Source organism: Cucurbitaria berberidis, assembly GCF_010015615.1.
Source record: "Cucurbitaria berberidis CBS 394.84 unplaced genomic scaffold K460scaffold_5, whole genome shotgun sequence".
NCBI lineage: Eukaryota > Fungi > Ascomycota > Dothideomycetes > Pleosporales > Cucurbitariaceae > Cucurbitaria > Cucurbitaria berberidis.
Window position 1 is genome coordinate 1,802,318 of NW_024468939.1, and position 27,632 is coordinate 1,829,949.

The 27,632-nt window shown below is 51.9% G+C and overlaps 11 protein-coding genes across 11 annotated transcripts; 4 read left to right on the plus strand and 7 right to left on the minus strand.

Moving 5' to 3' along the window:
• Positions 1-12: 12 nt before the first annotated feature.
• K460DRAFT_379947 (DUF676-domain-containing protein) lies at positions 13-3,652 on the plus strand (the record flags this gene model as incomplete). The annotated part of the gene is made up of 2 exons (XM_040935207.1): positions 13-194; positions 313-3,652. The coding sequence occupies 2 exons, from the start codon at positions 13-15 to the stop codon at positions 3,650-3,652; spliced, it is 3,522 nt and encodes a 1,173-aa protein (XP_040784544.1).
• Positions 3,653-4,428: 776 nt separating this feature from the next.
• K460DRAFT_379948 (uncharacterized protein) lies at positions 4,429-6,768 on the plus strand (the record flags this gene model as incomplete). Its single annotated transcript, XM_040935208.1, has 2 exons — positions 4,429-6,213; positions 6,262-6,768. 2 exons carry the CDS (start codon positions 4,429-4,431, stop codon positions 6,766-6,768), a joined length of 2,292 nt encoding a protein of 763 aa, XP_040784545.1.
• A 325-nt stretch (positions 6,769-7,093) lies between these two features.
• Positions 7,094-8,468, minus strand: K460DRAFT_409422 (uncharacterized protein; the record flags this gene model as incomplete). Its single annotated transcript, XM_040937250.1, has 2 exons — positions 7,094-8,249; positions 8,317-8,468. 2 exons carry the CDS (start codon positions 8,466-8,468, stop codon positions 7,094-7,096), a joined length of 1,308 nt encoding a protein of 435 aa, XP_040784546.1.
• Positions 8,469-8,913: 445 nt separating this feature from the next.
• On the minus strand, positions 8,914-9,645 carry K460DRAFT_358665 (uncharacterized protein; the record flags this gene model as incomplete). Its single annotated transcript, XM_040932128.1, has 2 exons — positions 8,914-9,526; positions 9,581-9,645. 2 exons carry the CDS (start codon positions 9,643-9,645, stop codon positions 8,914-8,916), a joined length of 678 nt encoding a protein of 225 aa, XP_040784547.1.
• Positions 9,646-11,502: 1,857 nt separating this feature from the next.
• On the minus strand, positions 11,503-12,092 carry K460DRAFT_345404 (uncharacterized protein; the record flags this gene model as incomplete). Its single annotated transcript, XM_040931273.1, has 3 exons — positions 11,503-11,577; positions 11,630-11,692; positions 11,741-12,092. 3 exons carry the CDS (start codon positions 12,090-12,092, stop codon positions 11,516-11,518), a joined length of 477 nt encoding a protein of 158 aa, XP_040784548.1. The 3' UTR covers positions 11,503-11,515.
• A 552-nt stretch (positions 12,093-12,644) lies between these two features.
• Positions 12,645-13,451, minus strand: K460DRAFT_176893 (uncharacterized protein). Its single transcript, XM_040927012.1, has 2 exons — positions 13,021-13,451; positions 12,645-12,742 (listed from the first exon to the last, which is right to left on the minus strand). The coding sequence occupies exon 1, from the start codon at positions 13,318-13,320 to the stop codon at positions 13,021-13,023; it is 300 nt and encodes a 99-aa protein (XP_040784549.1). The 5' UTR covers positions 13,321-13,451; the 3' UTR covers positions 12,645-12,742.
• Positions 13,258-19,876, minus strand: K460DRAFT_319604 (uncharacterized protein). The gene is made up of 2 exons (XM_040930431.1): positions 19,738-19,876; positions 13,258-19,676 (listed from the first exon to the last, which is right to left on the minus strand). Exons 1-2 carry the CDS (start codon positions 19,738-19,740, stop codon positions 13,584-13,586), a joined length of 6,096 nt encoding a protein of 2,031 aa, XP_040784550.1. The 5' UTR covers positions 19,741-19,876; the 3' UTR covers positions 13,258-13,583.
• A 223-nt stretch (positions 19,877-20,099) lies between these two features.
• K460DRAFT_369996 (chaps-domain-containing protein) lies at positions 20,100-22,780 on the plus strand. Its single transcript, XM_040934063.1, has 6 exons — positions 20,100-20,153; positions 20,319-20,445; positions 20,504-20,628; positions 20,674-20,954; positions 21,004-22,346; positions 22,411-22,780. The coding sequence occupies exons 1-6, from the start codon at positions 20,128-20,130 to the stop codon at positions 22,576-22,578; spliced, it is 2,070 nt and encodes a 689-aa protein (XP_040784551.1). The 5' UTR covers positions 20,100-20,127; the 3' UTR covers positions 22,579-22,780.
• A 426-nt stretch (positions 22,781-23,206) lies between these two features.
• K460DRAFT_409427 (ribosomal protein S9) lies at positions 23,207-23,758 on the minus strand (the record flags this gene model as incomplete). The annotated part of the gene is made up of 3 exons (XM_040937251.1): positions 23,207-23,457; positions 23,522-23,633; positions 23,693-23,758. The coding sequence occupies 3 exons, from the start codon at positions 23,756-23,758 to the stop codon at positions 23,207-23,209; spliced, it is 429 nt and encodes a 142-aa protein (XP_040784552.1).
• Positions 23,759-23,957: 199 nt separating this feature from the next.
• Positions 23,958-25,625, plus strand: K460DRAFT_176928 (RCC1/BLIP-II). Its single transcript, XM_040927013.1, has 2 exons — positions 23,958-25,316; positions 25,372-25,625. The coding sequence occupies exon 1, from the start codon at positions 24,206-24,208 to the stop codon at positions 25,271-25,273; it is 1,068 nt and encodes a 355-aa protein (XP_040784553.1). The 5' UTR covers positions 23,958-24,205; the 3' UTR covers positions 25,274-25,316; positions 25,372-25,625.
• On the minus strand, positions 25,396-27,312 carry K460DRAFT_419968 (uncharacterized protein; the record flags this gene model as incomplete). The annotated part of the gene is made up of 2 exons (XM_040938048.1): positions 25,396-26,257; positions 26,309-27,312. 2 exons carry the CDS (start codon positions 27,310-27,312, stop codon positions 25,396-25,398), a joined length of 1,866 nt encoding a protein of 621 aa, XP_040784554.1.
• Between the last annotated feature and the right edge of the window lie 320 nt (positions 27,313-27,632).

Here is a 27,632-nt window from a genome sequence, read left to right on the forward strand (position 1 = left end):
CAGATCCGCTAGATGCTGCTCACGCCTCGCGCCTACTCCCTCGCCCAAATTCCCGACGAGGGCCGCAAACGTCCTGAACCCTCCTTTTTCCTCTATACACAGTCGCGGAAGGAACTGCAAGCCGAGGAACAGCGTGCGCGGAGCATGTTGTTGCTCCACCAGACGGGGAGTGTGAAAGTGGGCGAGGTCGTGAGGTAAGCTCTGAGGTCGCGTCGGATGAATAGTCTCGAGGACTTTCGCAGCCTTTGAGCAGCAAGTGGAAAAAGTTCTTGGGGTATTCAACGCCTCCGACGAGTGCTAAACGTCGTGCAGATACACAGTCACATACACGCCGTCCGAAGATCGAATACTACCGTCTCCCTCATTTCTCCATATCCGCATACGAAACACCTCCGCGATACCTCTGCGCGCCGCATACCTCCATGGACCCTATACGATCCATGTCTCCGCATATCCCTCTACCTTCAACCCAAATAAGAAAGACGATGCGTCCAAAGTCTACGGCTTCCCTGAGTTTGAACCAAATGTCAAGGCTGGTGGATACTGGAACACCAGACTGACTGTGCCAGAGCACATTAGAGGCGAAGTGGGCAGGAATGAGGATGGCTCACCAAAGAGTGCGACCTGGATCATTGAGATTGCCTCCCAGATCATCTTCTCTAACTCGGCCTCTGTCAACTACGAGCTGCTGCTGGCTCGTGACGAAAGATCACTAGATCTGGGCTTCACAGCTGTTACTGGAAACAGTCATGGAGTGCCAGGCAAGGTCCAAGACCATCAGCAAGGGACTAGAAAACACACCTCTCACCATCCCGCCCAACCTAAAGGAATCTATTCCAAGGCTGTCAAATTGGTCGTAGATGACACCACGAGTCTGTGGAACAAGCCTGAACTGCCGGAGTACAAACACGAGGAAGATCACACCGATAAGCGAAAGTCGAAAGACATCCATCACGAACAGGTTGGCCACGATCGAAAGCAGAAGAATGTCCACCTTGTACTCGTGACTCATGGTCTGCACAGCAATCTCGGGGCAGACATGCTTTATCTCAAGGAGAGTATTGATGCTACAGCTCGGCAAGCGCGCGAAGGCCGACGAAGACGGCGGCGGGAAGCGCGAGGACAAAATATCAGCAAGGAAAAGGGAAAGGATATTTCCACAGCACCTTTGTCGGGCGGTCAAGAGGACATAGCTGATGAAAGCGAGGACGACGACGAAGAGGAGGTTATAGTTCGAGGGTTCGACGGCAATGTGATACGTACAGAGCGCGGCATTCAGTATCTGGGAAAGCGCTTAGCGAAGCATGTGCTTCGGTTAACGTACCCCGATCAACCATTTCTACCCTTCAAGAAGTCAGTAGGACAGAAGCTTTCCGCAACTTTCTCCCCGGCCAAGGACAAGCCTGATGAAGGTATCCCGGCACATGAAGGGAGCGCAGTACATCGACCAGCGCCATCTACACCTCAGCCGAAACGAGCCTACAAATTCACAAGCATAAGCTTCATTGGTCACTCTCTTGGAGGCCTTGTTCAGACATACGCCATCGCCTATATCTACAAGCACTCGCCGCAGTTCTTCGAGAATATCAAGCCCATCAACTTTATTGCTATGGCATCTCCCATGTTGGGTCTGAGTAATGAAAATCCCATGTACATCAAGTTCGCCCTAGATTTTGGTCTTGTGGGTAGGACCGGACAAGATCTTGGTCTAACCTGGAGAGCTCCGACGTTGGTAAAGAGCGGCTGGACTGCTATGGTGAGCGGATTCGGCGCTCAATCTCAGAATCAACAGAACCACCAGGACCCTGGGGCGAAGCCTCTTCTTCGCATTCTCCCCACTGGACCAGCCCATGTAGTGCTGCGCATGTTCCGAAACCGGACTCTATACTCAAATGTTGTCAACGATGGAATTGTGCCACTGCGCACAAGCTGTCTCTTGTTCTTGGACTGGCGAGGTATCGGCAGAGTTGAGAAAGCGCGAAGAGAAAATGGTCTGATCGGGTCGGTGGCTGTTTGGGGCTTTGGACAATTGACGGGGCAGAGCTCGTCACCAAACCCATCGAGAGTCGGATTCTCCGACGACGAGGGCGAAGGCACCGAATCCCCGTCCTACAATGGAGACGATATGACCGTGCCACTACCAGGTGCTGATGTCACCAACCAAGATGATGAAGCGCAAGCTGCAGCAGAGCCCACCGCTCACCAATTCCTGGACGGGCAGAAGAAGGACCCCGACGGGAGTGCAATGAGCGATCAGTACTTCCAGCCACAGAATACATTGATGCAGTGGTGGAGCTATATTCGTCCTACGGGAAAGCATACAGCGAGGGATAAGAAGATGTTCAAGCGCAGCCAAACAATTTTCAAGGACGATGAAGAACAGGACGCTGCAGCAGAAGCAGAAGCGGAAGCAGAAGCATCTGCCTCCCAAAGTACTCAACAAAGGAAGAGGCCGCAAGCGACCCGTGGCGACTCTGTAGTGAACAATAAAAAGAGCATGCTGGCGCCACCAAAAACGACGATCTTTGAGTCCGCAGGCGACCTGATCAACCCTCCCGTGCCTCCCCAATCTTGGATAAACGATCCTTCGACCCGGGCACGTACAATCTTTCACGATCGTATATATCATCCTGAGGATATTCCACCCCCACCTAGGAAGAAGGCGTCAGGACGCTCCTTCTCTGTTGAAAGCACCACTTCTCAATCTGATGCTGGTAGCGTTGACGAGGGTGTGATGCGTGTCGAGGAGAAGATTGCACGCGCTTACCACAAGGACCTCTCATGGCGCAAGGTCTTGGTCCGGCTTGAGCCTGATGCGCACAATAACATGATCGTCCGCCGGATGTTTGCTAACGCTTATGGTTGGCCTGTCATCAAGCATCTCTGTGACACGCACTTCGCCGACACGTACTCTGCACAAACACGCGACGAGGACGAGCCCGCCATAGACCGCGCTGCCGGCGTACAAGTGCCCGTCAGAGAAGATGGCGAGCATGTCAAAGGGCAGGAAGACTCAAGCCCGCCGATTGAGCGCACGCAAAGCGAAATGAGGGAGGTAGCTGACGAACTAGCACCGCTCAAGAAACCAAGTCTCAAGATCCCCCAACGAGCTAATACAAGTGACTCTTCCCGCAGCATAGGTCCCGCAGATTGGGATAGATACTTTGATGGCACGAGTGATGAAGAGGATGAAGTGGATGATCGCAACGCTTTTCAGAAGTTTTTGCAACTCAATAATCCAAGGAGCCCCCTGAGTCCCACTTCGCCGACAGTCCCAATGACCCCTGGCGGGAAAGGGACGACTGATGCCGAGATTTCTGAGTTCCTCAACTTCCCACCACATGCTACACCTATGGAGGTTCATAGAGGTCTTGGTGCAAGCCCAAGCAGCAAGACGACAAAGTCAAGCAACGAGCCGGATTCACTGCAGTCTCTGGGCGGGACCAATACCATGCTTGGCGAGAGCATGATGACGAGTTCTCCCGAAACACGATCCGCCAACCTCAGCGAAGTGGGACTTAGGAAATCGTTTGACAGGAGTGCGTCGACGTCACCAAAGACTATCAGGGCAAGGAGTGGAAGCGGTGGAGTGAGTGCACATGTTGCCATGCTAAGCTCGCCGAAATTGCCGGAAGACGGGGCTCAGGCCTAGGACAATAGGGTTACTTGGTTCTCTTTGTCTAGAAATATCTGTATAATTTCGGGATGCTCCAGGGGCCGAAACTATGTCCACATGCTCAACTGTTAGAGTCCTTTCAACCATGCAGCTCTACTTTATCACGGCGCATGGGCGTTACGTGACGTCAAGTTTGAGATCAGGGCACAGAGCGGCGGATAGTACACGGGCGGTGGCACGGTTGCGGTTGCATTCGATACCCCAGAATTTGTTCTCGGTTTGTGCGAGTATTCTTATCATTCATTCATTCTACATGTGCCCCTCCAGTGTCCATCACCTTGATTCCACCTCCACTTTTACTATCTGTCATCTCTCACGGTCGCCTCTTTGCCTACGAAACTACACACTGTCACAAGTTACTCCCATGATCAGTTCGCGAGGATATCTCTGTCAGTCAATGCGCTTCAAACTACACAGCCGTGATGGGCCAGGGACATTCAAGCCTACTTGTAGTTCAGTTCCCATTCACCTCGGTTTATTGCTGGATTGCTATTGTTCCGCAACGTCATCCTCATGCCGCGCCTTCCTCATTCACCGTCGCCAGTCCGGGCGCTACTGGCTCACGCGCTCCGTTTGCTGGTGACTCGACAACAACAAACTCGTCGGTAGCATTCGACACGCTTGACCACTCGCTTTGCACGACGCAACCCACCGCTATATTCGCACTTCGTTCGCGCTGCGTCTTCGAATCGCTATTCGCCAAAGCAGCCCGCATTTTGCCAGCGATTTCCTAGGATTCGTTTGTTTTCATCATGGCGGACTTCAATCCCAATCCCCCGCCTAAGCGCGGTCCTGCGGTCGTCGTTGGCGGTCAGAGACGCCGCTTGATTCGTCGCTCGAATCAGTTGCCTCGTTCGAATACTACGCCTACGCTTAGCCCAGAGTCAGCGACTGCGAGCTTGGTGAGTAGTGCAAGTGGTGTGGCTACGGCCTTGGTTGCAGATGCGGATCGAGATGAAGACCCAACTGGTGCAACTTCTCAAGAACCTTCTTCGACGATGAACTTCTATCCCCCGACGGCGGGTATTCCGACTGATTTTCGTCCGTCTCCCAAATCTCGACCATCCAACACCTCCTACACCAACAGCTCGGCTGCCGACTCGCCGACGCCGACGACGGGAAGCGAGAGCAAGAAAAAACATGGTTTGTTCGATAGCTTGAAATCGAAAGACCATGATCGCCCCTCGAGCTCGCATACGGCTCCCATGCCCACCTCCCCGCTGCCTCCCGTCACGCCTTGCAAAGCCGCGCAAGTCCTGGGTATTGGCCCTGATACGCCTAGTGTTGGCAGTGCTCCCGCAAGCCACAGCCGATATGATGGCATCTATGATGGTCCACCGGTACGACCGGTGTTGCTGAAGAAGTCTTCTATGCCCTTGCTGACCAGAATCAAGGATTCTGCCATGAGCAGGCAAACCAAGTTTAGGGAGGAGGGTGTCGAGCCTGACCCGCCAAAGTCTAACAAGTTCTCCTGGGGAAGCGGCAACAAGAAAGCTATGAAGATGTTAGACCTCCTTCCGTCGCTGGGGTCCAGCTCAAAGCGTGCAATGACCCAAAAGCACGCAGCGGCTTCACCTCCGCGTCATTCAGAGGAAGATACTAAGGATGGCTATAGCAGTGATACCGAACTCCACGACCGCCGTCTCCTGGCCCAGCCAGTTCCGAGCCCAATATCCCAACGTCGTATGCGCAAGAAAGGTCCGAAGTCGCTAGACAGAATGTCACCCATTACCGAGGCCTCGCACGACGAGCATGGTACCGCGTACCGCAACAGCGAACATGCCACTGAGCTAGATGTTATCTCTGAGTACGAGCATGATTATCCCCCCTATAGCGCGCCTATACTGCCTCGGTCGCACCCTGAATCCACGCTCACCACCAAGGTCAGGTACGAATTGGAGGATGATGATCTATCCCCCTCAGAAGAGACCATCGAGGAAAGAGCGGTGGACAAGGAAGAGCACAACATGCACCCTGGCACGCAGGTCGATATGAACCGTGTCGTGAATCGGCAACCTCCCGCAGTCGTACGCGCCCGAGGCCCTCTGCAGAAAGTCGAAGATCATCTTCTTGATGCAGTCGAGAAGGACCTCGAGGCACGCAAGACTACACTGGATAAGTTTGACGCGGACAGGCTCAAGCTAGATAAGGAGACAGCTGCGTTGAAGGTGTCGCATGAAAAGATGAAAAAGGACTTCGAGGAGATGAGGAAACGCAACGTCGTCCACGATGAGCCGGGTCATTCACATCAGTGCAACCACCATGACATCGAAGACGATGAGGACGATGAAGATCTAGTGTCGCTTCGCAGCAGCATCGATCTTGATGAGGAGCCCACAGTGCACACTGCGACGGCGATGACATTCACTAGGATCACTCCGGGCATGGTCAAGCTTGTGGACATTCCACCTAGGAAGAAGAAGAACCTCGATACTCCAGTCACTCCCACTGCTAAGGTTCTGCCAACTGAGTCCAAGCCAACCTTCTACAAACACAATGAGAACAGCCCTTTCAACGAGCGAAGCGAGAGATCTGAGGCAAGTATCGCATTCATGCGTATCAAGAGCCATACTAACAGTGAGCAGCCCAAGATTGATCTTGGACCCCTACAAGCCAGCAACTATAGTCGCCTCACGAAAGCTAAGAAGGCAAAGATGCCCCGCGACGAATCCCGTATGCTTGTCCAAGACTGGATCACCAACTCACCTCGCCCCGCCGAACAGCGCCCTGTTTCTGAGCGCATCGATCTTGACGTTCTCGCCGACCAGCAAATCCCACCCGCTCCCTTTCCGAAGGAGATTCGCCCTACCCCTCCGCCCAAGCAGCCTTCGAATCACATCTGCCTTAAAAATGGCCACATTTTCCACCCCATCAACTTGAAGCAGGTGCCTGATGAAGTCGCCATCAATAGCCTGGGAGTTCGCCCGTACCTACAGACCCATGTAGGTATCAAGCAGCATGTTCAGGTTCCAATCTGCTGCGAGAAATGCGGTGAAGACGTCCAGGAGGAGCTCTGGGAGTGTGAGATCGCCGCCTGCCGCCTTGGAGTCTGCAAGGCCTGTGCAGAGGATATGAAGCAGGAGTGGCAGTGAAGGGCGGCGGACTCCTGGGCATCCTAAGATCTGTCCAGCGCTTCGATGATGAACACTCCTAGAGCCTACATTGGGCTATGATGGTTGGAAGAGAGCACGAATTTGGGAACGTAGTCGTCCAGCATATACACAGATTGGAGGTGGTGGAGGAGTGTAATTATGAAAGATGATATTCGGCCATGCCGCAGTCTGCATGACTTGCATATACTCGAAGCCTTGTAGCTTGATAATGCAGAGTACTCTGGAACAATTTTGCATAGCACTTTCCTTTGCCCTCCGTAACGCCTATTGAACCCCCAAATCAGACGGACAGCACAAGAGCCCTTCACGCACTCTTCACCTCTCCTTCAGCACCGGCATCACCCTCTTTCTTCACCACTACCCGCCCACACCCTGCCTCTCCATCTCCCTCACCACCTTTTTTTGCAACCGCACTCTGACCTTCCCCTTGACCTAAAGACCCCTGACCCACCGCCACCGGCGCAGCAGAAGCAGAAGCAAAGTACCCCTGAACAGGCATCAAGTTGCCCCCACCCTGCAACCCAAAAATAAACTCCCGCCGCAGATCCAAATGCGCGTCAAAGAGCGCATTCCACGTTGCATTCAGACCAGGTGATTTCGCAATGATGTGTGTAGCCTGCGACGGCCATTGGAGGACTAGGACGTCGAGGAGGAGTTTGCGGAGGGGGGAAGGCGTGAGTACTGCGTTGGGGGCACGCAGCATGTCTGGTGCTGATGATATGGATGTGCTGGGCGCCGCGGTGGTGGACGTTGGGGCGTTGGCGAGAGAAGGAGGACTAGTCTCGGCCCAGACATAATGGAGCAACGACGGCGTAAGAGCGAAATGGCATCCTATCCCCCCGAAGATCCGGCTCATCGCGTGGTTCATGAAACCCATTGCGCCGAGGCGTTGGGCGAGGAGCCAGGCGCGAATTGAAGGCGGGATAGGGTTTGATTGCGCTGTGCGGTGAGGGCTGAGGCTCTGTGACACTGGTATATGCGATTGGTTTGGAGTGCGTGCTGGAGGAGTATGAGTCTGAGTTTGCGGGACAGAAGAGTAGGGCGGGTGACGCGATGGCGTTATCGTTGTTGTGGGAGTAAGTGGAGAAACACGATGCATCGTGGAGGACACTGAGTCCACGCTGGCTGGATACGAGCCTTGGTATATGTACTTGAGGAACAATCCGAAGATGACGGCGTCTACATCTGGAAGTCGGATGACTAGGTCTCTCTTCTCGCTTGTCTCGTCCATGGCCTTGCTCGTCTCTCCTTCTCCTTCTTCTTCTTTGAGTGTCGTTTCCTCTATGTTTGAAGAGCGTTTGCGCTTCTTGTTGGCGTTTGTACTCGCGTGAAGTGAGTTTAAACGAGCGATCTCGTTGCGGAAGTAGAGCGAGTGGACGCCGATTATGGCCTTAGGGAGCGTGTATTGCCGTGCTGTGGGGTCGGGACCGACGATGACGGTTATGGCGGGTCCTTGGATCCTATATGGCTGCGTCAGAAAGACTTCTTCCATGGACGCGTGCGGAATATTGAGTCTTAAGTACTTACATCTCGAGAAACATGTCCGAATGAGTCGGCTTGTTTGCATTCGGCGGAGATGCGGGAACTTTCGATGGCGGCGGCGGCATGTTGTTCGACGACGATGATGAGGGAGTTGGCTGCTGCGTTGCTGCAGCCATCTTCGGTTGCAGAGTCTTCATTGTTGGCATATTTGGAGCTGCCGGTTTTGGTAGAAGTTGGGGAAGTTTAGGCATGGAAAAGTTCAAGAAGTGAGGAAGGATAAAAAAGTAGAGATATATCTGTAGATCTGAAGAGTAGGGTGAGAGAAATAACATGAGACTAGAACGGCGGTGAGTCTGATCATATATACTTTTACTTGGCCACGCTGTGGTGATTGATGTTTGAGGTAAGAGCAAATTGAATTGAGAGCTACAATATTAAGGGTCCATGCATAGTGTGTCTAGATTGTCTCGTGGGTACAAACTTGCCCTATTTCATGACCCTAGACGGTGACAGGAAAGACTCCGCAGGCTTTGTAGATGTCTTGAAGGAAACCGGGTTCATTGCCATACTCACAAAAGCTCTTGGCGTTCGCTCTTGTAACGATCATGTTCCCCCGGGCTTTCCGAGCTCGTGATCTTGCGATTACTCTTCTGCTTTTGGATCCTCCAGATACTCCGACACTGGCTTGTACTCAGGCTCTCCGGACCTGTTCGGGGTCGACTTGGCTATAGTGGACAGTACCTCGCATTGAAGATCTGAGTGTGTTTGGAGGAGTTGCTGCCACTCCTTGGACTTTCCAATAAAGGTATTATGCATGACATCCTGGGCCACTAGGTCCACAGTGAATTTGCGAAGGAGGCTGCCCGGGGTAGTGTGGTTCCAACAGTATTCTACCTCATTCGCCATGATCTTACAGAGCCAGGCACACCTCACACGGCGATATATCTTTTCCATGGCGTGGCCCTTGAACGACTGAGCCATAAGCATATCGCCCATGACCCAGAGGGGAAAGCCTCTAGAGAATCTCACATGTTCTGTAAATTCGAGAAAAGTAGGAAGGTTGCCGAAGTAGATCCACTGCACAAAGATCTGGAAGTATTGAGGATCGCATTCTGGCAGGCATATCTTGTTCTCAAGCCCCAAGGTCCGTTGCAGGCCGCGCGGAGGAATTCGGAGTGATGGCTGAGAAGTGCTTTCGGAATGTTCCATGTCGAAATTCGATTTTTTGTGCCCACGGTGACTTCCATAGAAGGTCCTTGGAGCCTATTAGTGTTATTGAGGGTCAGGTATAAATGCCCACTGAGCTTACAATGGCAACAGGCTCGCCTGGTGCTTAGCCTGTCGTTCCTCCAACTCTTTCACGGTCTCAGTCATGCTAATAAGTGCGTAAGTTTGATAGCATAGCTTTGTACCGCAATAGTGTAACGTACCTTTCTCCGCGTTCGTATAATTGAATGGTGTGGTGAGTGGGTGGTGGCGCTTTTGAAGATGTAGGATAGTGGGAAGGGCATTCGAGGAGGAGGAAGGTGAGATGACACTTAAAGAAGTGTCAAGGGTCAGTAACGGTGAAGTGAGATATCATCTATGGCGCCTTGGCACGTAGTGACAATGTAGAGAGTATTCTCGGATGTGCAAACATGAATGGAGAAGGGCAAAGTGCATCCTAAGAATGAAATGGCTATGTAAACTATAGCTAACGACCATCTTAAGCAGCCTGTTATAGAAGGATTAACGTGATTACAGACATCTCCGCACTTAAAGTACCTTCACAGAGCCAGCGATAGCTCAGCTAGGGCATAGGCGCTTTGATATTCCTCTTAGGACACCGGAGAGCGTTGTTCTAATCGAGCGCTATAATGTAACGCACGATCTAAGTCAGCGCTTGCGTTAAAGTTTATTCGCTAGGGAATGCTTAAAGAGCCGGTGTTGTGACCTCAGACATTTCATGCTGGATGTTAGTCATCAACTTAGCGGATTTAGGCTATTAGACATTACCACATTCGCTAAGAACACCTCAGTTCGAGACTACGGCGCCTTTAATGCGTACTTCCGAACTACGTTCTGCATCTGCCAAGTTCATAATAGGCTTTTCTTGTGGGAATATTAAACATAGATGTCTACATTTACCCAACGAGAGCGGTCTGTCCAGCGCATACGGGCGATCGATGTTTCTCCAATACCCATTCATGGTTATCGCCGTGGAATACCATTAGTCTAAGACGCCCACAAGTTTGTATTCTTATTCATGTGCCAAACTCTTCCGTGACAGTAGTATTTGATGTGACCAGTGTCGTGCTAGTAGAGGGGGGTTTACAGTTGCCACGTTCGGGTTGCTTTGAGGGTATGAAGATATAATAGAATGTATAGTAATGCTCTAATTTTAAATTCATTCATTTCTGCGATATCGCAACCCTGTAGAAGGTGTTATTGGCTGAGGATATGACTCGCGCATTTCAATCAATGTGCATGTCCGTTAGATGGATTCCCATCTGCTTCTCTTCGTCCAATAAAATATTAGGGTAAGCTGCATTGTCATTAGTATATGCCTTCAAATTTAACTCGAGAAGATGCATAAGGGCCAGAAGCCGTCTATTCTCTTCGGAGAAAGAGCGAAGTGTCGGGCAGTCCAACGCTTGGGCAGTCCAACGCTTGGGCAGTAGCTAAACAAGGTCAGAGATACGACTTCCTATGGCGAAGGGATTTAGCTATCACGATTAGTTGCCCTATGAGCGAGACTCTAGAACCAATTAATGTTGAAAATCTGTAGAATGCAATATTTATCTATTCTAGCATCAAATCTAGTAAGGACTGTCAATGATAATATCGAAGTGCAAGGGAGAAGTAATGCGCTTACGCCTTATTATAAAGATCAATAATCTTTGCAAGCAGCATTCCACATTTGGATATGAAACCTCTTACCAACACCGTTAGAATGACTCACCTGTATACGCTAGCATCTAAGCCAAGTCATTGCGGCACATTGAGTACATATCTAGGGACCCTGAAAAGTTGTGTAGGAAGTTGTATTGGGGCATAGAAAGGCATTCATCAAGTCCCCATCTTATTGCTGAAGCATTCAGTTATCTACAAATCCAAGAAAAAGGCCGAAAATCAAGATATCCACTCAATAACAGATCATGGAACTCTGTTGGGTATAGTACGCCGGGAAGAGATCCATCCAATGCTCTAAATCCCCCCTGAAAGTTAACAAGTGGACCTTTTCCAATATCGAGCCGGGTCACGGTTAGGAGGTGCTCGAAGCTCCTCCATTGCTGCCTGATCCAGACGTTGGAGATGAACGGCTGTCTAAAAAGCTGTTAGTGATCGATATCTAGTTACGGTTAAGACTTCAGCTTACCGGCGCCCTCATCCGATGAGTTCCCGTCGTTCTCGGGATCGCTGCTCGCATAGGCGTCGCCGTCTGATAATGTTAGGCAAAATTGTTGTGGGGAAGCAATTGACCACTTACGGTGAGCTTGCTGAGCGTTGTAAGCAGCCGCGACAGTACCTCCACCAGTGGCCACGGTGTGCTCGTGGGCGACAATGGCAGCCGTCTGCTCTGCAATAGCAGCAGCTTCAGGCATCGATGGGTTCGCCATCGGACCAGGAGGGAGCTGGGTAACTACCTGGTAGGTATCTCCGTCCAGGATGGTGTAAACTTGGGCCCAACTACGCGCGTCGGCCACTGTAGTGCGCTTGTACCGCGGAAAAGTACCAAGGCCGTCAACTACGTAGGTTTTTGTAGTGCCCGGGGTGCTAAACATAGCGGGCGCCCACGCGGCAGTGGCCGGAGTCCTGCCATCACCCGATGGTGGTGTCATGATCGGAATCGACACGCCGTGGCCGGCGTACTTCTTGGGGTCTTGACCTCCAGGTGGAGGTGGTGGCGGAGCTGATGCGCCAGCGGTGGACATCTCGCGATCGATGAGGAAAATGAGAGTAATCTAGGCATGGTATAAGTGGTGTAAAACGATTCATTATACAATAATTGTACCAATGTGTTGGATATAAGAGAGTTCGACGTTGTTGAAGTCCGAGTAGAGGTTCGATTGTGTTGTAGTGGAAGAAAAGTAGTCTTCAAGTGCCCGAGAAGTCCAGTATTTATGAAGGTAAGCGCGATCCTCTCCGCCGTCCCTTTTTCCTTCACTGCAAATCTCCAAAGCCGTTTGTGGGAGCCCCGTGCGGCCAAGATGAGGGACGCTCATCGAAGGTGAAGGAGGGAAGTGCGCGAAAATACGTCAGGGGTAGATAGGATTCCTCCAGTCTGCAAGAGCATGTGTCGAGGGCGATCATGGTGGAGCTTGAGTTGCAACTCGATAGCTGCGGAAAGTCGGGAAGACGGCAAAAGGTATACGCAAACTCAATATGCTAGTGGCTAGAGAAGCAATCCGGGTACGTCAATCAGGATGATTTGGAAAGTTCAGAAAGCGATGCCGAGTTCGTTTCACCGGATGTAAAGCCAAAGGTCTAGCTAACACGGCGTTAATGTCTAGAAATACAGAGCGATGAGCTGGTTATATTGTACGAGGCGAGCTTCGCTTGCTACCCTTAAACCGCCTGACACACGTAATCTTAGACACAGTGATAGTAAATGAGCACATGCACTTGGCACTTTTTGGACATATACGAGTGACCAGTAAGACTGCGGATGCGGTTTGACTCGCAGGCACGAAAATCGACGATGCCCACGAAATGGCGTCCGACGATACCTTAGGACGAGTGAAAACGATAAGAGAGGCGATGACGTACCTAACACAAGCAAACAGAAAACAGGCGCTCGAAGAGCAGAAGCAGAAGATAGGGGATGGGTGAAAAGAAGGGAGGCACATGAAGAAAGCGACTGAAAATAAGGAAGGCGCGACTACGGAAGGAGCCAATAACCCCACAATCAGGCATCTGTAAGAAACAGGAAGAGCCGAAGAGAATGAATACACAGGAACGAAAACAATGATACAGGTACTCAGACATATACCAAGAATCGCTATTGCCCTTGCTGCGCATTACCCTTGAGAATTCGGAAATCAAGAGAGGCATGGTACAATAAAACATGCATTGTACTGTTATACAGCCCCAAAGAAAGGGAGGGTATCTAGAAGAAACATTACCTAATTTCCGATATACACTATCGCCGTGGTGCGCCGTTGTAACGATATCCGCCGCCGGTTAGAATGTCTACTAGATCTATGGTGGTACAAGAACACATGGCAATTAGAACAAACTCCAAGGCCTACAACCAAGCACTACGTGTGCTTCCTTTTGAACAGTGAGATGGCCTCGTGATAGTGGCCAGGAGTAAATTCACAACAAAAAGCTCATTGCTCCTCATCATCAACGTTAACACTCCCCTCTGGCTCTACCCTCTGCGCAGATCCAGACACAAGGGCATGTATAGTATCCGCATCCGCATCTCCGTCTCCTTCCCTACCAAATTCGCCTTTTGATCTGCTCGCTCCATCTCTAGCCCCAACCTCGCTCTTCTTCTCTGGACTACTTCTGTTAGCCATGATCAAGTTGGGAAACAGTGGCTTGATCGCAGCGATGGAAGCTGAACGGCGGGCTCCTTCGACCTCTTGTTCAATCTCTTGCACCTCCTCTTCATCGAGCTCGCTGAGCTCACTCTCGTCATCTGCATCGTCATGCACGGAGCCAGGCGCACTGCGCTCGCGTTCATCATTACTGTTACTCACACTTGCAGCCGCAGTAACCGTCTCACTTTTATCAACTGCGGTCTGGAGTTGTTCAGTCAAGCCATTTGGGCCGGGCGCTAAATTGCTAGACTTCTCTGGAGATGATGTTCGACTGGTGAGGGAGGGGAGGGTAGCGTTCAACACGGGAGGAGAACGAATGGGCATTGCGGTGGTGTGAGGCGCGGCAGTTCCAACAGGCTTTTGAACACAGGCTTCGGCTCGGCGTCCGATCTCCCTACGCCCAACGGTCTTAGTTCTGGGCTTGACAGGCTCTGGTTGTGGTGGAAGCTGGGGCTGTGGGGGCTGGTTTTGAAACTGGGGCTGGCTCGGATGGTAGACGTTGAACGGCGTAGCAGTGCTTGCTTCAGCTCCACCATCGACCTGCACTTGCATCAAGGAAGAGATAGGTACGGAGCTTGTGAGCGGCGGTGCAGACACAAACGGCCCTAGCTGTGCTGGTTGAGTGTGCTGTTGTTGTAGTTCTGATGGCAACGGCGGTAGAGTCGGTCCGATGATGACATACAGCATGGCGTATGTGTCTCCAATCAGATCATCAATGGGAAGAGATTTCATCAGTCCGTTGTTGAGGCGCTTAAGTTCAATGGCATCGCGAAGGACGTCCAGCACAGGATGTTGTGTAGCTGGGTTCTGACACCAAGCTTCCATTCGGAGGGCCAGGGTATTAAACTCGTCATGATTGACAGACTTGAACGCAGAATCTTCCTGGCCGTCAGGGACCTTGCCAATCCTTCGCAGTAGCTTCAGGTACCGTGAACACAGCTCTTGCCAGAGTTTCTGGTGCTCAAAGAAATCGGTCTGCTTCCGCCGTACGCGCTTTGCCAAGGCTTCGAAGTTCGCCTTGTCTCCAACGAGATCGAGAATCTCGACGAAGAACTTAGTGTACCGCGTTGTATACACGAAATGTCTACCAGGGCGCTCGTTTTCGGGTTTCCAGACTTGGACAGCCATTGTCTTGGTGAATATCTGCTGCGTCAATTCGTGCTTGGCACCGTGGGCTAGCATTGGGTCTTTGCTATCGTTGTAAAGAACGTGAGCCGAGCGGGCTATGATTCGGTGGTGCCAACTTGACTTGTCTGCGGCACGCAGTGATTTCAAAACGGCAAGGACATACCGCTGCCAGTCGTCTAGGTTGACCGGTCTGGTGACATTTTGCGCATAAGAAGTGTGTCCTAAGATCTCCATTCCTTTCTCGTGGTCAATAGCTTTGCGCTGAAAGAGTTTGTGAGTAATGGAGATGAGCTTATAATGAGGTTCGAGGACTGGTTCGCCGCTACGTCCCTTCTTTCCGGGCAGTGTCTCGATAGCGCTCATGAAGGCATCGATGACCTGTTCCCACGTAGGCCCACGGTGAGGTGGTAGCGGAACCCCCTGTGACATAGCATGGTACATTGCATTGTCATTAGCAGACCACATTTTCCATGCACACTTGCCAAGCATGTAATGATTCCACCACTTATTCGGATGCTCCTTGATAGCTCGCTTGAACAGTGTGCTAGCGAACTTCCAAGCAGTGTAGGCTTGTAGAGGGACAAACGTGACATCTCTATATGTGCCTGCCTGATTTTGCATGTTGCAAAACCTTTTCTCGTTCTCCCGAATCTGAAACGCTTCCATGCTAAAGGGCTCCCTGGACGAGGCATATATGCGATTGCCAAACTCTGTGTACATTTGAGCGACCTTACTCTGCGTTTGTGGCGCCGCATCAGCGTCACGGACAGCGCAGGCTATAGCCATAGTGTAGCAGTTGATTGCGGCACGCTGGAAGTTGACTAGCTCGGTGCTGTTGCTGTTCATCTTGTCTGCGTTCCAGGAAACGGCTTCTTCGAGCTGTGTATCGTTTGCTTGCGCGAGGCGGTACCAAGTCTCCCAACGTTCGATAGAATACTCAAGATCCTGCACAAAGAAGGCTTGAGCGTAGTTGAGATCTTCGGTTGGCCCTTGTGTCATGCGCTTCTGGGAGCGGAACTTGCTGAGAGCGATGTTACCCATCAAATAATACCAACCTTTTGACGCAGCTACAGCTTCATTCGCAGGTATTTCCTTCGTCGAGAGTGAACCGACACCTTTCAGACAACTGAAAAGTGAGACAGGATTAACCGGTGATTTGAAGTAGGTAGATATGACCTTGCGGTTGAAGCTGATGTCTTCGTGCTGTTTGGGTCTACCCAAGGCAGCGTGGACCTTTTCAATTGCGCCCTTAAGCTCAGTCTTTGGCAAGTCCTTCAGATCTACCTTGTCGGCTTGTGACATAACGAATGGTAAAAGACCAAAGGCGGTTTTCTTGTCGAGCACATCCGGAGTAGTCATGAAGTCCTGGCATTCCAACGGCTCAGTGAACAATTTCAGTCCGTAAAGATCGTGCAAAATTTGGCAGAGCACAGTATCGTGACTATGAACATCTATGATGTCATTTAGTCGGAGGACTTCATCCTTTGCGAGCCTCAGAAATTGGCGGCCGGAGAGGTGACAGAAGCTGCGTATGCCAGTGGCGTAATGGACATGACGGATAAACTCGAACAGATCCTCGGAAGGAGTCGGGAAGGTTTCAGGGTCCTGCGACAGTCCTTCTTTCAGGAGATGATATTGTAGCATCCAGAGTCGCAGATGTATATCGTCGAGCCTAGTGGATACATTCATAAAAGCTTGGCTTGGCAGTGTCTCAATCCTAGGCATCGGGATATGACTGATGCGTATAAGGTCTCGAAACATGTCTGCAGCGGACAACATGTACAGCAACTCTGCGATAGCTGACATTGATGACTGCACATGCTCGTATGGAAGGCATTCAAACGCAGACTTCTCGTCTTTGATGATGCGGAGGATCTTGATAACCATGTCATCAATGACTCGGTACCGCGTCAAAATCTTGACTTGACGTTCCTGCACCGACAATTCTTGAAAGAGCGATGACCTGAAATCCCCAACAAGGGTCTCGATACTCCGTAAGAGGCAAGAAACAACCTTGGGAGGATATTCGATTGTTTCGTATGCCATCCGCAGCCTGGACCAAAGAGAGAGGCGCACATTGACGTTGGCTCCGTCGAGAAACTTGCGCATCTCCATAATTGGTGATGGACGGTCGAGGTGCATTTCTATCGATGAGTCTGCGCCGACGTCCATAGTTGGTGAATTACGCGCGTCGACATTGTCTTGATCAAGAACGGCTGACTCGCAGGCTGTATCTGGATGTGCCGTGTTATCTTGCTCTAAGATTGGTTCCAGGCTCTCAATGACAGTGACTGGATCCTTCTCGTCTTGGTCGAAGACCTTCACAAAGAAATCTTTCATGCTAATGCGAACCAATTCGCGGTCGATGGCGGCAGCTGATAGTTCGGGCATGACCGCGTTGTTCTGAACCTGGATGATATGGTCTTCCAACGGCTGGAACATGCTTTTCAGTTCTGCCATGGCAGAAATGACATGATCTGGGAGTATGTCGTCATTTACGCTCATCTGAAAGACTGAAGCCCAAACATGTCGAAGAGCGAGATTGTCCATGCCCTGACTCGTTTCGGAATATGACCGCAGCTGCATGACTTCTCGTGCAAGAGCAGACCACCGTTCGAGACGGTCACTCTGAAGGACCTGGGTATTGACGTCCACTTGGCTATGGGGATGCTTGATCAAAGAGTAGATGTCCAAGTGGAGTTCAAACAGAGTCTCGACAATCTCAATTTGGGAAGCGTCGAATTCAGTCAATTCGTGGCTTTGAGAGTTTTGGCAAGCCTTGAGTACCCGGCTGTTGAGGTTGCTGACCCGGGCGAGCATGCGTTCATATATGTAGTCATCGATATTAACGATGACTTGAACCAAATTCCGCTTTAGGTCCTCGGCCCATCTGAACTCCATGTAGCTTGACTGCTTAGCTGATTGGCCCTCTTGTTGTGTTGCAAGCGAGCTGTAGGAAAGCAAAACCTCTATCCACGCAAATGCGACTTCCTTAGTAGCCAGCCACTCCTCGTTGATGCTGCGCGCGAATGCATTTAGATTCTGACTTTCCAGCACCGGTTTAGCACAGGCTTGCCCGGAGTTTGACTTCGCGAAGCCTAGAAATGCATTCAAACCAGCATCTCGGGTCACGCCTCCTAGGTCAAACGATTCGCTGCTTAGTACTATCTGAGCAGCCTTGCCGTTCCCACTCTGAAGAGCCGTGTACATATCGCACGCGGTTTTGTCAATAGTATGTGTGGATGAAGTTTCGGGCAGCGCTGTGACTAGGCTACGCAGCATCGCCGGCTCCTTGATCCCCTCAACGCCTAATCGTGCATAGATGTCCTTAACAATTTCGTATAGGCATTGGTCGGCGTGAGTGTAAGGTTCAAGCTGCTCCTCCAGTTGCTTGTTTGCGACTTGTGCGGCGTTGCCGCCACTAGCGCTTGATTCGGTCACTGTGTCGCGCCCTCGGATACGTTTACTACGAGATCGGCCCCCTTCAGCAGTTTCGGGAAGACCAGCAGAATCGGTAGAACGTTTCCGCGATACAGTTTGTGTAGTCTCTAGACTTGTAGCAGGTCCAACTTCCTCATCTTTGACTATTGAGATGCTCTCGTGCTCTTCCATGACAGTGACTTCACCATCTTTTTCTACTGTGTCGGGCTCAGTCACGGAAGGAACTTGTGCCTCACTCTGGGTTGGGTCAGATTGGTCGGTCGATTCAGCTGTAGGCTTTTCTGCATGGGGCGCAAGCTTGGGTACAATACGCTCGGGGGTGTCGGTGTCGAGTGGTATCGCGAATTTTATGCTCGATCCAGGCGCCACATTGTTGGTCATACCACGCTGTTCTGCCATGAATTGCTGTAGAATTATCTCTCCAACACCGGCCCAATCCCATCTTGCTGGCGTTAAGATGACATTCTCCGGAGGGGCTTGGAGCGCCTGTCGATTATCGACATGAGCAACATCGGCTGGAAGAGGGGCGAACGGAACAGGGTTGAGGCGTGTCTTTAGTGCTTCGGAGAGCTTCTTCCGCTTCATAGACGACAGCGGCGACTGCATCAGCGAGACGTTGTCCTCAAGACGTTCTACTAGGTCTCGCAGTTGTTGTCCAGCAAAGCCCTCCTCGAGACCGGGGAGCTGTAACAGACTCTCCCACTGTTCGTCGTTACCGTCCAATACAGCCTCCAGGCAATAACGAGTCAGCCGCTTACTGCCCAACATAGCTGCAACTGATGCAGCCCGTAGCCATAGGTCGAGATCTGTGTCCTCCTTGTCCAGAGCTTCGGCGAAGTAGTTTAGGGCACCACGAAGGTTATTCCACCCTTCGCTCTGGGGTAATGTGCCATGTTGGCTGACCCAGTAATGCATCGACTCGAGCAAAAACTGGCCATGGTTCTTGTATGACAGGTGGAGTATCTGCGGAAGTGTGTTCGGAGCGCTGTCTGCGGCGCCTGCGGCTTGCGCTGGGCCCGCTTCGAAGTCATCCTCAAGAATAGAGTCGAACACCAGTGTCTCGCCGAAGACCTCATGGCGGTGGTATTCGGAGAGGGATTCGGTGTACTTGAATATTTCGGATTCGAAGAGAGCTTTGTAGGCCGTAGCAGTTTTGTCGAACGATGGGGGGCCTTCAGAGTGGTACTTCAGGGCGGTCTGGTAGAGCTTCAACGCTTCCTCGATCTGGATTTCTTGCGTGTCGTCGACCTCATCTTCGTCCTCTTCGGCTGGCTCGACATTGTACGGATGCCAGACGGATGCTTTAGACTGCGACATGTTAGGGAAGCTCCAATGCCAGGCTATGGCGCATTCAGAGGTTGAAACATACCATGGTGGAGGGCCGTCGGTGGTTATACAGGGCTAGGGACAGGCTACAAACGGACAGGACGCTTTGAACCACATGTAATGTACACGCCGTGAGCAGCAGGCAGCCATGAGCAGCGGCGCCGTATAGAGCATAAAGCGCATGGCATGCGGTGACGCGACGCGAAGTGAACGATGGCGGCGTACAGGGATTACATAGCCCTCTTGGCAACGGTGCTCCTCCGCGCGTCGAAGCTACGGGCTCCAGCTCTCCATGTTGAGAGGACACTGAACCCTGACCATCACCAACCGGAGCATCACCGCGCGCAGTACGGCCCCTCCGCCCACATTCACACCCCGCCAGTATCTATCCGCTGCGACCGTTCCCCCCGCCGTGCGCGGCACCAATCGAGCCATGGTCACAGCGCCAGCTGTTCCTGAGTATGCCTGCACTTTTTATAGCTCTTGAATCTGTGCTGGTCTTCAAGAGCATGCATGCCCGAGTATCTTCGCACCACTGTGTCTGTTTGATACGTGTCCGAGGACTGCACTGGGCATACACGTACAGGAACTTTACATTATATATGTACTAACTACCCAAAACAGAATCTACGAGGACGAGGTACAATCCGCCATTGAGGCGCGTTCGGAATCCCTTCAATCACTACGAGAACTAGGCCCACCAGACCTCGTCCACCTCATCAAACAGCCGATCAAGTCCACGACGAAACAGGTTCGCTCAGCCTCATCCCCGCACATGCTTGGTGGTCCTATTCTGACCTGGTTTCTAGATTGGCGTATATCACCATGTCTCCGGTCAAGACGCATCTTCATCCGCCAGTTTAGCAGCCTACATCAACACACTCACATATTCGGCGCATGATAAGCAACACAAGGTGGTGTCTGGGCTCTACTGGTACGAGAACGTAAACGAGAGGCACGGCATGAGCTGACCGAGCAGTTGCTACAATGCCTTCTCAAGACTGGACATGCGCGTACAAGTCTACATCCCCGGTACCGTCGAGAGCTACTGTATCGACGAGCGGGGCGACAAGCGAGTAGCGACCGACGAGCTATGGCTGGAAACATATCTATGCAGTGTGCTCCGCGCATATTCCTACGCCGATGACGGTTCAGGCGACACCATCAAGAAGATTGTGGGTGTACGAAGGTTCAATCCCATTACCAGCACAGAGAGCGAGCACAAGTTCCTGGATGCTGCGGAGCGCCTATTTTTCAACGGTAAGCCAATCTGAGAGGCGGATACTACTGTAAGCTAATGTCGTCGTAGGCTGGCAATTGGGATCCGACCCTGAAATTCAAGTGCCCAATCTCGTCTCCAATCACTTGACCACAGGGCTTCTCAGCTACATCCACACGACCGGCAGATATACCTCAGGCATCAACCTTTTCGAGAAGCTGCGAACGCGCGACCCCGAAATCTCTTCTCTACTTGCGCGTGTTTACATCGAAGCCGATGAGGAAGTCCAGGCCGTACAACTACTCCACGAAGCGATCCAGGAGCTGCCCATGGACTACTCCCTTTTAGACTGCCAAGCCGAATTCTGCAACAAGAAAGGCCGTGGAGACCTCGCACTCGAGATCGCGAAGAGAAGTGTGGTGTCCGCGCCCAGTGAGTTTGGCACTTGGGCGCGCTTGGCGGAAATCTACGTCAGCCTGGAGCAGTGGGATCTGGCGCTGCTGACACTGAATTCGTGCCCCATGTTCACCTACCAGGACAAGGATGCACCGCGGATGCCAGAACCCCAGAAAGTATTCCTGCCAATCTTGCCGGAAGCCATGTGCGACGAGATCGAGGACAGTAATGATGATCAGGAGCTTGTGCATCCAACGTTGAGGAAGTTGCACGCTGCCGGCTTCAAGGGCACCTTCCTGAAAGCCTACATACTCCTCACGGAAATCACAAAGAAGATCGGCTGGGATCAACTTCTCAAAATAAGATCACAGGTCTTTGTCATGGAAGAAGAGTACCGCCACGAGAAGACAACACAAGTACCGCACTCCCGCAGCGCTAGCACCACGGCGCTCCGCTCCCCCTCTCCTAACGCCCAAGCACAAGTCAACGGTCACGGTGAAGTCGAAGAGCGCTCCGACACAACCGAGACGCCCAACGGCGAGTCCTCTGCTGCCGCGGCCATAGCAGCAGCCCAGGAATCCTTAGAGAAGCCAGGTCATACTGTAGCTTCGGAAGAAGTCAAGGCCGGCAGCGAGGACCCCCACGCACACGATGCTTCTAACTCAGACCCCTCTGGACCTCACTACACACACTTCCAGAACAAGCGCCTCTGCGAACGCTGGCTCGACAACCTCTTCATGGTGCTATACGAGGACCTGCGCGTCTACACCATCTGGCGTACCGAAATGGCGCAGTACCGCCAACAGCAACTCTTATACAAGAAGTCAGCGGAAGAGTGGGAGATTCTGGGTGAATTGGCGGAACGCTTGCACCACAAGGAGGAAGCGGTCGAGGCATATGAGAATTGTCTGCAGATCAAGTTTAGTCCCAAGGCGATGAGGGGAGTACTAAAGTTGGGTGAGGACAGGAGGCAGACGAGGGATGTTACAGCCGCGTTGATTAGGTTGGTAACTTGGCAGTATCGGTGGTACTCTGAGGTAAGTCCTGACTCCCCCCTCCCGTTTTATCATGTGCGAGTGAGGTTGCTAATGCGTGCGACAGTTCTCGCCAAGCTTGCTGTACACGATTCGGAAACTCATCGAGGAAGAAGGCGCTGTCAAGATTCGCAGCATCATCCAGGGTACGAGCTTACCACAGCATGTCCTCGATCTGACACATCAGTACGCTGCGCTCTGTGCTGCATTCAGAAGTAGTGGGAGCGATGGTTAGAAACCATGCCCCACATCGCTGTGGCTAGAGGGTGTTTTGAAACTCGATAGATAGATAATATCCGCAGACTTTTCGTGGGTCGTTCCGCAGCTATGTTTGTGAATGCACGAAAGCGTTGGTGCCGGAGTGGACTATCAAGTTGGCTTTGCGCATTGCAGCTATATCAATGAGCAGTCTATAATCCATAATTTGTGACGCATGCAAGTGTCTAGTTCACTGTTATCAATTGACTGCGATTACCAAGTGCGACGCGCACATTGCCTGAAGGCATGTCGCCAGACTGAGAAGAAAGAAGGGGTTGAAATGAGGGCGATTGATTTTGTAGGGGCGTGATATTTTATGGGAGCAGGAGCGTGAGCTGCACAGCGTTGTCACCTCCACTGGTCGTTGCATTCACTTCCGTGGTCGCGGAAAACCCGAGAAAAATTCATGCTCGTTGAGACCTTTCGATATGTGCCTTGTAACCAATGTATTCATTTTTATCGTCACAAGCTCCGGGATCCATTTAGGCAGCCGTAGCGCACCATATCACGTAACTTCGCCCGAAAGTAAGAGGAGACCCATGAAAAAGCCCAGGATGAACACCGCTCCATGCTCCCCATCCACCCTCCCAGCCATCTCGATCCGTTTAACGGTACGACTTCTGGTACCTCGCACGCGCACCGGGACCGCCGAACTTCTTGGGCTCGCACCGCCTGTTGTCGGCAACAAGCAGTGTGCGGTCGTACTGGACGAGCGCCTGCTTGAGCTGGTTCTTCGAGTGCTCGTCGACGTACTTCTGGTAGTAGGCGATGATGGATTTAGCGATGGCTTGACGGATGGCGTAGATCTGGGAAGTGTGTCCACCACCGGAAACGCGGACACGGATGTCAACGTCGGCTGCCCAAACTGTCAGTATTCCATTTCCGTCTGTATCTTTACTTCTGGAGCTTGTCGTGCGTACCGAACTTGTCAATGCCGAGAATTAGGATGGGCTCGTACACCTTGAATCGGAGGATCTGAGGCTCGACGAGAGAAAGAGGCTTTCCGTTGACCTTAACGAGGCCCTTGCCGGCCTAAAATCCATCGTGAGTATACGTTCCATTGCGCGCTCGATTGTGACAGCGGTGTGTACCTTGCAGTGAGCGACAGCAGTGGCGGTCTTCTTCTTGCCGAAGCATTGCACGCTTTGAGAAGCCATGTTGGACGACTGTGGGATGTGCGTGCGGTTAGTGGTCGAGGGCGTCGGATCTGCTGTGGTCACAATCGTAGGCAGTAGTTTCTGTGATGTTAAAATGGTGGAGCAGGGTGTGTGGGTACTGACTAAGCTGGTCCGTGCATCGGCTCTTCAAGAAACTACCTAGGTAGCGTTTTGCGGTCTTGGCACTAATCGGGGTTAAGCGGAACGACACCTCACTCTTTGGTGTTTTTTTGCTAACAGGCATCATCAATGTCTTGTAACTTTCGCTGCTGTATACCATGGATGTCTTCAGGTCCATAATCAAATTTTGATCTGGAGAAGTGTCTTCTTCACCACACCCTCCATGCCCTGCCGCCAGCTGCACGAGCCCATGCTATCGATCGATAGTGATGAAAGACCATAGCAAGAACTTCCTTCTCCTCATACCTTGACTTTTCGTTCCTCAATATGTCTCACCAGTTATATGTCTTTGGCAGTAACGGCGAAGGCCAACTCGGCACACCAGCTGCAGAGATTGTCAGCACCCCGATTCTGATCTCCGACCCGCCTCCACTTGCAGGTCTGCGCGCAATTCGGGGCGGAGACAACCACACTCTGTTCCTAACCGAGGAAGGGATCGTGTATGGCGTCGGAGACAATCGCAAAGGACAGCTATCTTCTCAGCTAGGGAACGCACCACGTCTTGAAACATTTAAGGATCTAAACCATCGTGCATCTCTCAGCGCTGCCACTTGCGAATCTTCAGCATACATTCTTGCTGACAAGGCATCTTCACGGAGCTGGATTCATACCGAAGGCTCTGGGCAGTGGGGAGAGCTAGGACGTGGGGACGAAATCATGAATACAATTGCGGTCAGCGGCGAACGAGCACCTCTCGTCGACCCGTTGCCCGGCGCTGCGGTCGACTTTGCAGCTGGTGCGTGGCATTATGTAGCTATCCTCGAAGACGGAACCGTCTATAGCTGGGGCAAAGCTCGCTTAGGCCAGTTGGGTGAGCAATCTTCCAACAAAGTCACAGTCCCCACCAAGATCGAGGGCATACCGTTCAAGCCTGTAAAGGTTATATGCGGCAAGGATTTCTCGTATTTTGTCGGCGACTCATCAATTGGTGAGCATATCTTGCTTGGGAAAGATAAATTCAACGTTGATTCTGGCAAACCGCAAAACGTCAAAGGCTGGAAAGACATGGGAGCCACCTGGCACGCCATCTTCGTCCTTTTCGACGACGGAAAACTTGCTGCTTGGGGTAAGGAGAACATGTGGGAGCTCCTACCGACAGGACTACCGCTTCTCGAGAAGATCGCAGTGGGTTCCGATCATGTCCTGGCGGTTACGAAAGAGGGCAAGCTGATATCGTGGGGCTGGGGCAAACATGGCAACTGCGGGGACTTGTCAAAGATTAAACATGAGGTCAAGAATCATATGGTCAGCGGATTCTGGAACGAGATCAGTATTCCGGGAGAGATTGATGCTATTGGGGCTGGCTTCTGTACGAGTTTCGTCGTCACGAAATGAGTTAGGTTACATTATGCTAGATATACGAGGCCGGCTTCAAGCTGTATGTATGAATCGCAGAACTCAAAAAATACTGCTAACATAAGTCGACTACGCAGAAGCAACGCTTTCATGCACATCGACTAATCATCCTCCTCTCTGCCAATCAACTGGTAGCGGTCGTACTCCCGCGCATTGGTGACAACGCCATCGACCTCCCACTCCACCTTGTACTGGCGCCAATACCGGTAGTTCCAAACCTCCCACTTCAGCAGGAACCACGCCAGTCCACGCCCGACGTACAGGGCGAACTTTGCGTCCGTCGAGTCGATGCCAAGGCTGTTCTGTTCAGCCTCAAACTTGTCAAATTGCACGCCCGTGTCAGAGACGGGCGTGCTACCCTGCGTCGCAGCAGCGTAGACCTCTGTCCATTCGCCCGTGTATGATATGGACGAGCGGACAAAGTACGTCCACACGTATCGCGTGCCGAAATTGTGGTATGTCCCGACGATTACCTCGTTGCCTTCTCGGCGAATCATGAGACAATTGCCATTACGACGCCACTCGAACACCTTGACATTCGGATCCAAGAAGTCTACGAGGCACTTGGGAGTCGTGAGCTGCAAAATCGTTACAACCGCATCGCATAGCCGAGGATAGGCACTCTTGATGATTAAGTCGTTGCTCTCCTTGTATGCGTTCACGTTCAGTAAGTGCGGGTACCGAGCAGGGAACGAAGTAGGTAGCGAAGCATGGCTGCGAGACCAGAATTGGCGCATTACCTCATCGTGGACATCGGAGCCGTATGGGTTGCCGCAGTTCATATCTGCAAGCTCGTGCATCATGTCATCGTGTTCTTGCAGAGTGAGATTAGCACCGCAGATCGGGGGTATTTCGTCAATCTCCTCAGAGGTCTTGTAGGTGGTCGACCGGGGGAGGGTCACGTGCGTCGTGTTCTTGAGTTGGTCGCGCTGAACCATGAAGTGCTTCGTGACCCGATTCATTCTACAGTACGTTAGCCAGGTGTATTCTCAATAACAAAATGTCACTACTTACGTCTCCTTGCCAGGCCATCGATCGAACTCATCATCATCTGCATCCCACATGCTCTTGGCGTGACAGTTTACCCCTTTACCTGGCGATAAAATCGAAGCCGTGTTCGGTTCAGACTTGGGCGGCGAGTCGAACACAGGGCGCAAAGGAGATTTGCGCGAAGACTTAATGGGTGACCCGCGACGAGACCTCAATGGATTGCCTCGAATCGCCTTCGTTGGGCTCGATGACAATCCATCAATACCGTCGCTAAACTCATCACAATCCGGGTCCCAAGGATTAGATGCATATCCTTCCTCGGCGAAAAAATCCGCGCCAGCTCGTCGCAACGTGCTAATCCGCGGCGATGGAGTTGGTGTACTAGGCTGGGTGGCCTCGAGAGGTGAACCAACGGGTGTAAAGGGCTCGACCGTGTCATCTTTCTGAAGCGACGCTGATCGTGGCATCCTTGTTCGAAGCGTCGACCGCAAAGGAGAGGTCCTAGCGGATGCCACTGGGGGACTTCGAAGGGAACTAAGGTTCCCGCGACGCATCGTTCGTGTCGGAGACAGCTCGCCAAACTCGAAGTCATCCGGCTCGAAAGGGTTCGACGACGAGTACGGTATCTCCCCTAGGAGCTCGTTGCCGACCCGCTTTAATGTGCTAGGTCGCGGAGAGGATGTCGGTGTACTTGGCATGTGGAGCTTGTAACTCTTACCATTCGGCGTTCTCAGACCAGATATGGAGGCTTCTGTGGTACACTCCGCTTCAGTCTTGACGGCCCCGCCAGTCGCCTGCGACTTCAACGGAGAAGTACGCAATTCTCGAACTGGTGAACCACGAGTGGACTTGGATGGATCACCGTGCTGTATCCGTGTTGGCGACAGTGACGCCACGAACTCGAACTCGGACTCGTCCGGATCAAATGGATTCGCCGACGCGTGTGAGGCTACGGCGAAGAGCTCATTACCCTTCCGTCGCAGGGTGCTGATGCGGGGCGAGGCTTGCGGCCGGGTAGGAGTAGCCATCGTAGGTGTACAGGGCAGTGCTGCTTTGGAAGACTTCGGAGACGGTGTGGTGGTTGTCAACCTGGAAGGAGTGTCTTTGGCCTGCATGTTAAGAGACAGGGAGGTAGATGCAATAAAACTAAATTTGAGATTGAAGTTGAGAAAGTATCCTCACAGTAGAAAAGTGTGGCAGCACTTGAGTGTCAAAAGATGTCGTAGTGTGCTCAAAGTAGTATATGTGTGCCAGGGGCGTTTGTGCTCGCGAGTGAACGTTGCTATACAACACCCAGCCATACCTCATCATTCGGCGGTTGCCCCGGAGAAAAAGGTCCTCATCGACA